The 12155-nt window shown below is 38.0% G+C and overlaps 1 protein-coding gene across 2 annotated transcripts in view; it reads right to left on the bottom strand.

Moving 5' to 3' along the window:
* Nucleotides 1-260: 260 nt before the first annotated feature.
* CUNH8orf34 (chromosome unknown C8orf34 homolog) overlaps nt 261-12155 on the bottom strand; it is a 443306-nt gene continuing 431411 nt past the window's right edge. Inside the window, exon 13 of one of the 2 annotated variants that reach the window (XM_064384261.1) lies at nt 261-1047. In XM_064384261.1, coding sequence (XP_064240331.1) covers nt 1040-1047 — 8 coding nt within the window. In that variant the 3' untranslated portion in view covers nt 261-1039. Of the gene's footprint in view, nt 1048-3302; nt 3471-12155 lie in introns of those variants that run through there. The other variant, XM_064384262.1, reaches the window with a different exon arrangement.

The following is a 12155-nucleotide window of genomic DNA, read 5'->3' as shown; positions in this document are numbered from 1 at the left end:
CTTCCTTTTTTCTACCTATAAAACACAAAAGTTTTATAAAAATGAGTTGCATGAGTTTCTATACACAAGAAAATATTAACAGAGGAAAAACTGTTATATTACTTGATCTAGGGAATTAATTTGTACAATCTGAATTTTATTATTTATCCATGTTCTGTCCTTTAACATTTGTTTCCTTGACAGTTACATAATTTTATAATTTAATCTTATGTCTTAAAGGTCCAGAAAGAAAATTTAGATTAAGACAAATAAAACAGACAGTAGAGTTACTCAATAGATTTACTTAGATCCATTCACTTAGCATCAATGCACAACACATTCCAAAAGCGAGCATATATTAAATTTAAAATGGATAATATTAATTGGGTTCAATAATTAGATAAATGGTCAAACAATTTTTATTGTCTATGTTTTGGGCCATGCATTTCATTCCTTATTGGCTTGCTTTATTGAATTAACATATCAATTATTTGTTTTGATAGGAATAGAGAAAATAATCATGAGAAGGAGCGGTGGTGGAGAATATATTTCTCACTGCTGCACACAACATGTATGGCAGGTGATGATACCAAACCGCTAACATCTGCAGAGACCTAAATGGCACATCTTGGCACATGTGGATAAGTATAATGTTTATTAATCTAAAAAATGAGAAAATATTATAAAAATAGAAGAAGTAGAAAACCCTAGACAAGTTAAAATACAGAAAAATTTTAAGCAAAGTTATTTGAATCAGGCAATATTTAATATATCAAATATTAATCTTAATAACTATGTATAAAGTAATCTAAACCCAAGACACTAACCATGCCAAAAGACTGCAGGCCTCCTGACCACCCCATAATCCTTTGGCAGGATTAATGTTCTCTGATTACATACTTCAGCACCCCCTGGTTACAATAGTACTTGTTTATTATTGAGATTATAAAAATAACCATTCTCTAAATGATTACACATAGTAAATAAAATTAGAACTATAGATAAGGATTTGAATAACTGCAGTTTCTTTAAGGACCACTTGCAACTTCTTCTGTCTCTTTCACAAACCTGCAGAGGAGAAATGAAACAAAAGAAAATGTGCTTAATAACATGTCTACATTATACAATATTAAAAAGAAAAACTGAGATTTTAATGATTTCCTCTATTCCAATGAACTTTTACAATGATATTGACATTAGAATACTACCTCTATTAATCATATTTGCAGCCAATATGTCGATTTCTGATATATGTATAAAATTCTAATCACATTAGATGGCAATGTGGTCAGGCTTTGTGTCCTTACCCAAAACTCATCTTGAATTACAATTCCCATAATCTCCATGTGTCAAGGGCAAGACCAGATGGAGGTAATTGAGTCATGGGTATGAACTCCCCCATGCTGTTCTTGTGAAAGGGGGTGGGTTCTCAGGAGATCTGATGGTTTTATAGGGGGCTCTTCCCCTTCACTTGGCACTTCTCCTTCCTGCTGCTTTGTGAAGAAGGTGCCTTGCCTCCTCTTTGCCTTCTGCCATGATTGTAAGTTTCCTGAGGCCTCCCCAGCCATGCTGGGAGGGAGGCACTTAACCCTCTTTTCTTTATAAATTACCCAGTCTCAGGTACGTCTTTATAGCAGTGTGAAAACAGACTAATACAGATGGCAAGGGAAAATATTCAAGTTTCTAGAATATTTTACATTATTTTTCTGCTTTGTATCATAGTTATATTTAATATTTTTGATTTACCATAAATATTTTGAAGGAAGACCTTCAATCTCCATCTTACTCATAGGACCTAAAAGAACGCTGTGTATGTGGTATTTGCTTAATAAATATTTATTTGATGAAAGAGAGGAAACAAAGTTAAGGAGGAAGAGAAAGAGAGGGAAAGAGAATCTGGTTGTTTTTGCAAACACTTTTTATTTATCTGGAATGCTTTACTTACTCCAACCCCAGCTAACTCTTTTATCAACTACATCTTTCATTCCTTTATGCTTTACCCTTAGACATTACTTTCTCTTGACCCTTTGACTACTAGTCAAGCTAGAACTCTCCTGATGCACATACTCATTCTCATGCTTCTATAATCACCATCAACAGCATTTTGTGTAAATAGCTGTTCACTGTGTGTCTTCTCCACAATTTAGTAAGTTCTATGATGAGAAGAACTATGATAGGTGCTGCATCACCCATGATAATGGCATATACTATTCTCTGACAATAGTTCCTGATCCATTACAGGTTTTAAATATGAATCACATGAGTGATTTACTTGTTAGAGCTCTTGAACTAAACAGCAGTATGCCTGTATGTCATACAAAGCATGCTTGACGGGCTGAGGAACAGAACCACATGAGGTATAGGTACCTATATAACCATATAGGTACATGTTGTGTACCTATATCCAATAATATATATCTCCTCCTTCATTATGGATTCATAGCTTTCTAATATACAGATTGCTATAATTTTTTAATCAATCTCTTTTTGATTGTTAGGTTGTTTCTAATTTTTACATGCTTTCCATGTTTTCTTGTAAAACATTTTCATGCTCTATTATAAAACATGTGGCAATGAACATAATATTCTGATAGCTATATCATACTGCATGGAAGAAATTATTTCTTTAGATAATGTCCTAATGTAGAATTATTGAGTCAATGAGCAATTACAGCAGAGCAAAACTGAATTACCAGTCAACGGTAACAGTAAACTCCCCATTAATTAATGTGTTTATGCAGAGTCTGGGTGACCATTTGGTAGGGGTATTGCAGAGAAAGGCTAGCATTAGATTAGGGAAGAAGTAGCTGGTTCTAAGTTCTTTCCAGTTTGATATTCTGTGATTCTATGAGTGGTAAGTATAAACTCAACACCTTTGCTTTTCTCTGAAACATACTTAAGAGATGATACAGTGTTTTTTTCTATTTTTGTGTATATAGTTCATACAGTAATCTCACATTCATAGATGTGAAATTATTCTGCGATGCTATAACTGCAGGGAATATATAATAGCATCATAAAGTCCATGGCCTACATATGGGAGAATATGTTTTTTAGCTCTTATCTATCTAGAAGATATTATTTTTCCTGCCATGGAGAAAGGGTTTAAAACACCCATCCTCCCACCTTAGCAAGGGAGAATGGAGACTAAATGAAAACTCTGAAACCTGTAGAATACACACACACACACACACACACACACACACACACACACACAGAGAGAGAGAGAGAGAGAGAGAGAAAGAGAGAGAGAGAAAGACAGAGAGAGAAAGAGGAGAAATCTTATACTCTTATGCAGGGTACTTGGAGAAAAACTTATTCTCATTAGAGGTCATGAGGACTAGCTATTTTTTTAAATACAAATCCTGAGCAATTTTAGAAAGTACCCATCATTACCTGACATTGATATTAAGTGCCCTGAGCAAACATACCAGAGTAGACCAGTGTAGGACAAGAAGAGCATGGAACGCAAAGAAGAAGATCAGCAGAACCTGCACAATGAAAGAAACAGAGATAATATGCCAGGCCAGGAAAAATAATTTATTAAATACCATTTCCTAGTGGTTTAACCAATTTCTAGTGAAGATTAATTGAAATTAATATCAAAACTACATTTATAGTATGTACGGTGCTAGAATTCTATATTTTGACTGCTTAGAGGTGTATATATCCTCATTCTATTATTCAGCCATTTTCCACTTAAACTTCTGGTAATTTTTCCAATAAAATCTAAGGCAAAATGCCCCTCTAGAGAGTGTTCTGGGTATGTATGTGGTCTGTGGGAAGATCCCTTATAAACTGTAGTCATAATTGTGAAGCCCAGCATGCGTTAGGCAGGAAAGCCATGGTCTGCTCCGCAGACTGTGCCCCAACACAGCTTATTCGGTCCCAGACATGTACATGCTACTTATTGTGATGCTACAAAATTATAAATTAGTACCATATTATCAAGCTATATGATTTCATGGCATAGTATATATATGTGTACGTCTGTGTATGTGTGTGTGTATATATATGTGTGTGTGTGTGTACACATATATATGTACACACACTATATTGTCTGGTTCATAGCATTACAGGCTAAATGTGATTCCTCTGAACCCAGCCCTGAGGCAGAAGAATATGAGACTATCTTTGAAGGAAGGAGAAAGTTATGCCTCTTGGGGAAATGGGGCATAACTATTCTAGTTCAAAAGAGTGGCAAAATAAAACAGAGGGTGAAAGCAGATGAAATAAAAAAGATAAGCAATTCCACATGTCTTGAAAAGAAAGGAAATAGATTAAGTCCAAATTTTCCACAGCATCTCTTAGAACACTAGCCCTACAAGATATTAATCTAGATGATTCACAAACAAATGGCTCATTGGTCAAATAATTTTGGACAACATCATACTATATCTGATTTTTGAAGAATCAAAATATACAACAGCACATTAAAGATTCTTAGAAGTCCTACACTAAGAAAAATGATTTAACCTGATATTTACCAAAGTTATTTTAGAATAGATTTTTATATAACACTCATTTTTAAAAATTCTATAGAGCATTCATTGGTTAAGTGCTACTTCAGCTAGAATGAAATGGCTTGTTGATTTGGTGGTCATTTCATACATTCTGCAGAAAATGCATACAAGGATAGATTTTATATTCAGCTAGACCTGAGTTTAAATCTTATCTTCACCCTTTCCTATATATGTCCCCTTGAGTAAGTCAGCATTGCTCAGAATCCTTCCCAGAGGATAGTTCTAAGCAAAATACTTTTGGAAGTATCAAGTGATGGGCATTTAACAGTTTTACAGTATCAACATTTAGATTAATAGGAACTACAATAAAACGTTTGGATCGAAGGTAGAGATTGCATATGGAAGGTGGATGCTGGATACCGCCGAAGAACTTGTTAAATTATTAGAAATCTTATACATAGAAGGGTCTGAAGTAAAATAACGATGTATTTATGGTTGACTGTTCTTTGCCAGCCAAAGTCGTTAAAGTGCTGGCAAGGGAATGGTTGAATTCATGCTCTGTATTAGTGGTTCTTAAATTTTAGTGTATAAGAATCAGCCAGAGTGCTTTTTAAAACACAAGTTGCTGGGCGCCAACGTCAGTTTCTGATTCAGTAGATCTGAGATGGGGCCTAAAGAAACTGTGCTTCTGGCTGTGCGCAGTGGCTCACACCTGTAATCCCACCACTAAGAGAGGCCGAGGTGGGCGGATCACGAGGTCAGGAGATCAAGACCATCCTGGCTAACATGGTGAAATCCCATCTCTACTAAAAATACAAAAAGTTAGCCAAACATGGTGGCACGTGCCTATAGTCCCAGCTACTTGGGAGGCTGAGGCAGGAGAATTGCTTGAACCTGGGAGTTGGAGGTTGCAGTGAGCTGAGATCATGCCACTGCACTCCAGCCTGGGTGATGGAGCAAGATTTCATCTCAAAAAAAAAAAAAAAGAAAGAAAAGAAAAGAAAGAAACTATGCTTTTACTAATTCTCAAGAGATGCTGATGCTGACACTGCTTGTTTGAGAACACCACTTTGAGCATCACTGTACTGTAGCACAGACCTTAGAGTGAAGGATGAAGCTAGCTGTGGTCTTACATACTTGGAGACAGATGAGTAATCAAGTGTCTGGGTACCAAAACAAGACTGAAGTGCAGGTTTAGTAGAAAATGGGGAATTGTAAGGGAAGGAGGTTTATGACAGATAGCAGATTATAATAATCTAAGACTTAGAGCTGGATGCTATTTCACATTTGATAAGAAAAAAATATATACAGCCTTAGTGGATAACTAGATTTGAGAAGGCCAAGGAATTGTAATGGTAGGATATTGTGTGAGTCACCCAAGTAGGAGTTAAAATTTTCTGATGAAAGTATTTGGGATGGAGAGGAAAACAGTGAGCCAGATGTAAGCATCTCACAGGAATGAAGAAAAGTGATTGGTGAGATTATAGTGACCAGGATGAGAATAGAACAACACAACAAATGGTAGGACCCATAAAAAAAGGAATTTCAGACAGAATGTTGATGCTGTCTCATGGGGCTTGGCACAAGGCAATGGAAAGAAACAGCAGCTTCCTCTGGAGGAGGCTAACAGGGACACAGTGTTTTCTAGGAGGAACCCATTTCAAACAAGACCCCAAAATATATTATAAAATATTATTTTAATACCACCAAAGAACAATCAGTTTGCCAGTCAAGTTCCAGTCCCATAAGGCATGGTGCAAAGATCTGGGAAGTAGTCAACGATACAAATGGAGGAGATATTATTTTGATAAGAGCATGGGGCAAGAGAGGATGGCCAAGGATAACAGAGAATGAAAAACACAGAATTAACTGATTTCAAGTTTCTGAAATAAACTTTGATACAATGTTTTTCTTGCGTGGAAACTACTTAGGCATTCAGCCTGATGCTGCTTCCTTCTGTTTGGAAGCGGGACTCCTCCGATACCGGGGATAGCCCATTATTTCCCATACTTGTGAGAATGTAAGAAATGAGGCAGCTTTGATGGGGGAAACAACAAATAAGAGAGTGGCCATCAAGTCTGAAAATAAAGATAATATTATGGATTAGAACACTCTTTATTTCTTCTTGAGGATCCTGCCATATGCTCCAGGTTTATTCAGAGAGAAATAGCAAAACAAATCACCTAAGGCAATGCATGACAAGAGCACGTTTTGGGATTAAAGTAAATTCTATGTTGATGCACCATGTTCATTGCAAGTGTGATGAACTATGATTACTACAGAAGAACAGCACATTAAACATATGATATGCCATTGAACGCATCCTGTTTTCCATCAGATATCAACAAACCACTTATTACATGCATGTGTCTGTTTCTAGAGGTTATGACCTCCCTGAATAAACAGAGACAAAGATAGAGACTTAGGTGTGGGCATTTCTCAAGTGATCTTTAAAAGTCACGTAACCAATGTGAACTAAATTTATTCATTTATTCATTCATTAAGTTCATTCACTAAATATTCGTTAAGTAAAGAAATTATGAATGCATAAATATCTATTATTTGTTGAACATTTACAGTGTAAAATAGGCATTTTAAGATTAAACTTTTCTTAATAGGCTAATTTTGATAATTAGGTAGAAGAGATGTATAAACTATAAAGCCTTATATAAGTGGTAGAAACTTTTAAAAAATTATTTTAATTATTTAAAAATTGATAATTGTATGTGTCCTAATGTGAAAGAGAAAGTCACATATAATTTATGCCTAAGAATACAAGAAAAAACTATGTTTTTGATCTGGAGAATGTTTAATTATACTAAAGATGATATACAGTTTTGAGATATTTAGTCAACATTTCAAAACAAGTCATTTTGAAGAAATTTGGCAGCATGCTTTGAACAGTTGTTCTCCTTTTAATAGCTTACTGTGGGATTGAAAGCACACTTAATGTAATTACTAAATGCTATTTATTTTATTCTGTCAAAATTCTAATTTTTGTGTTTATCATATATCCTCCCTTAATTTTCTGGATGACTTTGCTTGTAGATAATAATTTGGAACACTGTAAATATAACTCAAACAAGTTGAAGTTTCTATTAAAAGCAGATTTTCCACTCAAATGTATTTCTACTTCAGTTTCTTTATGTGTTGCTTTCCCTTATTTTCTTATTTCGTAGTGTTTTCTTAATGTTAACACTCTTTCAGTGCACAGTGAGATCATTCCTCTTTTGATGTTACCTTTACAGACATCCCTCTCACCCTGCAAGGTTTATTTAGCTTTTAGGGATACAGTGACATTTCAGAGTAGAGGATGTGGTCTTGGGTTAGATTCGAATTTAAATTGCACCTATTAATTCTGTATTCTTGGTAAATAAATATTTAACAAATCTGTGTTCGTAAAATCATATTAATAATACCCACACAATAAACTGTCACAGATATTAAATAAGATACCACTACGTGGCACATAACAATCAAAATTTAATAAATGTTACTTCTGTTCCATTTCCTCCTCCTCCAGAAATGCATTTGTTTCGTATAAGCCTTAAAATGTCAATGGCTCATAATAGGCTTTAAGGAGAAACGGAATGCTATAATTCTAAATCTCTCTCCAAAAGAGATTTGGTGGATCTATTTTATGTTAGTGATGGAAGCAGCGGACCATCTGGAGAGGCTGCTGTGAAGACCCCAGCTGGAGCAGGGGAGACGTGGCCAGCGATGTGCACTCCATGGAACCAGCGGGAGCTGGGAACAGGTGGAAGTTACCTGCTTCTGAGTTGGCAGGGTGGGAGCCATGCCTAGAGGATGTAGTTGCAGCTTGCAGCTGCCCAGCCATGGCTTTGGACCCAGGCATCCCTGTGCTCTTGGGGGTCCGGGAAGATCACCTGCCTCTACAGGCTCAGAAGTACCTGCTCCTGCTACCCGGCCTCTCCCCCACTGCTGATGCCCACTCTGATCTCAGTGTAAAGTTGTGACTGAGTCTGGGCACTGTCACAACCCAGCTGGTTGTGCACACACTTGGGGCAGAGCTGACATGTCCTTTGCTGCCTTAGCCCCCTCCAGACTTTGGGTGCTGGCAAGCACAAGAGAAAGGTTGAGGGGGACAGCTCACCATGGGCCTGCAGGCACCCTTAGGCACAAACAGCCTGGGCACCATGGATGGCAAAGTTGATGGTGGCTGGAGGCAGACAGGGCAGAAAGGAGTAGGTCCCTGGTGAAGCACTACCTTCAAGCCATGGATCGACTGAAGCCTGGGGGCTGGGCTGCCAGTTCCGCAGACCAGAGTAAGAACTTATAATGCTTCTTCTGGGCCCACTCATGGACCAATCAGTCCACACTTCCTGCCCTCTGAAGTCCATAAAAACCCTGGACAGATGTCAGGATGGCCTGTCTGTGGAGAGGAGCTCCCCACTGGGGGGTCTCCTCTCAGCTGAGAGCTGAGCAGACATCAGGACAACCTGCCTGTGGAAAGGAACTACCACTTGGAGTCTCCTAAGAGCTGTCCTGTCACTCAATAAAGTATTCCTTTGCTTTACTCACCCTCCAGTTGTCTGCATAACTCATTCTTCCTGGATGCAGGACAAGAACTTGAAACCCCACAAATAGTGGGACTGAAAGAGATGTAACACAAACAGGGCTGAAACATGCCCCTCACTCAACAGTTTGTGAACTACAAGAAGGAGAGAAGAATTGTGGCCCTTCGGGGACCCCAGACCTAGGAACTCTCTTAGCCAGGGCTTTGAATACTTTCTTTAGGGCTCTGTAGTTCCTGGCATCTCCAAGCTTCCGGTCACCACCACATTCTTCAGTGCCAGCAGTGGGAGCCGCTTGTGGTGTGCCTAGTCCAGTTGCAGCCTCACAGGAGCCAACGCCCATGCTGGCACCTGGAACTGCCTGCCCTGCCACAGCCAGCATGCCTGTCTGTGTGCAGCGGGGAGACCTGTGCTCGCTCACTCATGCACTCCTTACTGCTCTGTGCCTGGCTCACCCTTCACAGGCATGGGATCTGGGAGGGAAGCATGAGCCAAGCACAGCCTGCCTGGCCAAGCAGGCAGAATGAGACCAGCAGGCTCAAGCAAAACTCAGGCAAAGGTGCCACTGGCCCCAGAGGTTTCCAGCTGGTAAAGCAATACCCCAAAGATCCCCAAAGATTGACATTAGGCTATGTGACAATTTTCTCAATTCATTATTCAATTAGCTCTCCATTAAAATATATGCTAACTCAGTAAGAAAAAATTATTATGTCACGCATTTGGAGCTCTATGCTTAGAGATCTTTTTTTCCTAATCTTCACATGCCCTCTTTATTGTGCCTACACAAGTAGTTTCTTCAGCTACCACGTCTATCCTCAGACTAGAATTTCTTGCCAGATTCTAATAAATATTCTACTACCTCCTATGAGACCATGCCAGACAACTTCTATACTAGCTCAAACAATGGAAATACAGTATAACATCTGCTGGAAGAATTTGGAAAACCAAATTCATGAGTTTTCGTTACTTAAGTCTGAAGTAGGAAGAAACAGGAGAATGAAAGCTAGTAGGTTGGGATCAATGATGGTATAGCTCTGGGTCCCCAAATTAGTAAGAAATAATTTACATGAAGAAAATCATGAGTAATGGGTTCTTTTTTTCTTTTTTCTTTTTTTTGACTCTCACTTGCTAAGTTGCTTAAGCTGGACTCCAACTCCTGGGCTCTTGCCTTAGCGTCTCAATAGCTGAGACCACAGGCATGCACCACCATGGCTGGCTCCAAAACTCTTTCCTCCAGCTTAGGAGAATACCTAAGAGCATTGCATAAGACAAACATATCACCCATAAGCTCGTCTAATAGAGAGGTCACTCTTTTTGCCCCGAATTAGGACTATGAAAGCTTTCCTCTGCAGTGCTAAAGCATATTAGAGGCACAAATTGAATGTAGAAGCCAAAATTAAGAGACACAGAAAAATGAGCTGTAGTTTTACAGGTGAAAAAAGAAATAATTCCTAGTTAGTAAGTAAAACACAGAAAGTATTTAGCAGAGAACCCTAGAGGAAAGCATTCTGCTTTACTCTCCTGTAATTAGCATATTCCTGGTAGTTGTTGAAATCTGAGAATTGAGCAACTGTAGGTGCCCTTGAGTGCAAGCCGTTTCTCTGCAACTTACTAGTCTGGGACCACAGGGAAGAAGCAAGACCTTACTTAGTTGAGTCTTCTGACTCGCAGGTTTGTTTCCACTTTATGATAACCTCCGGAAGAAGGAATTAGCCTCCGAAAAAGTTAAGTGGCAGATGTGTATGCTCACAAAAAAAACATGAGTCATTAGTAAAAAAGAGTGAGCACTTAAGTGGCTGGCAACAAAACTGTATAATGGAATAGGAATATTATGTCAATAATTACATCCGTAAAAGTAAATAGATACCTAATAATAAGCAAAAGACTGAAGTCCTTGTAGGAGAGCAGATAAACTAAATACAGTCGCCCTTATGGGTTCCAAGACCCTGTGGATGTCAAAATCCAAGGATGCTCAAGTCTGGTGTCTTAATAGCAGCCTCTCCAGATGGTCCGCTGCCGCTATCACTAACATAAAATAGATCCACCAAATCTCTTTTGGAGAGATATTTAGAATTATAGCATTCCGTTTCTCCTTAAAGCCTATTATGAGCCATTGACATTTTAAGGCTTATACAGAAACAAATGCATTTCTGAAGAAGAAGGAAATGGAACAGAAGTAACATTTATTAAATTTTGATTGTTATGTGCCACGTAGTGGTATCTTATTTAATACCTGTGGCAGTTTATTGTGTGGGTATTACTAATATGCAATGAATTTATAGGAAGTAGTCGTGTATACTTTGGAACTTCAGGTAAGGGCTTACTCTAAAATTAAGTTTTAAAGAATTAAAAATACAACCCAGAGCTACATATATTTACCATTGTTTAGCTTATAGATTAATAACCATACTCAGTAACAGCAAAGTTTTAAAAAGGACTTTTTAAATTATTTGTTTCATTTTCCTATGAGCTAGGCTGCACTATGGGTCCATATTTATTCTCTGCCTAATAAAGAAGATAGATAGCTTAAAAAAAAAACCAAATTATTCTATAGTCTTTTGTACAAATAGCATGTCTCAGGGAGATAATTACTCCTTGAGTCAGCACTAGTGGAGAGGTAGTTTAGAATACAGTTTTCTTCTCATCAATTCATGACATATGCAAAGAGCCAGACACCTGGGCCTCCTCAAGTTTTGAATTATTTGAACCCTTATTTGAATCCAAAGCTACAGATATAAATGCTCTCATCAGAGTTCTTTCCTATGTAAAGATTTCCCCACCATATACTTCATCAATTCACACTTCTTATCCTTACAACCTGGACTTTCTCTGCTCTTCTCGTTACTTAGTTTTCCAGACATATTTCCCTCTCACCTCCTGTATCTGATGTGTCTCCCCCAAACAGTATTAATTGCTGTGTTTCCTGGGCCATCAAGTGTAACCAGTGTTCTTTCTGTCTTTGTGTCCTTCCCCATGCTATGGTTCCTGCTTATGTGACCTTCTTGTGCATCCCTGCCCTTCAAAATCATATCCGTCCCTCAGTTCAAACACCACTTGCCTCATGAAGATCTCTCTAATCTCGTGTATTCACTGTCAACTCGATGTGATATTTCCTTACTATGGTTTCTTCAACATTCTATTTCTCTTAGGAAACGGTATACCTAATGCTTCAGATACT

The sequence above is a fragment of the Aotus nancymaae genome, unplaced genomic scaffold (genome assembly GCF_030222135.1).
Source record: "Aotus nancymaae isolate 86718 unplaced genomic scaffold, 86718_ANA_hifiasm-v0.15.2.pri h1tg000036l, whole genome shotgun sequence".
Lineage (NCBI taxonomy): Eukaryota > Metazoa > Chordata > Mammalia > Primates > Aotidae > Aotus > Aotus nancymaae.
Note: the sequence above shows the minus strand (reverse complement) of the source record. Positions and strands in the feature narration are given on the sequence as shown.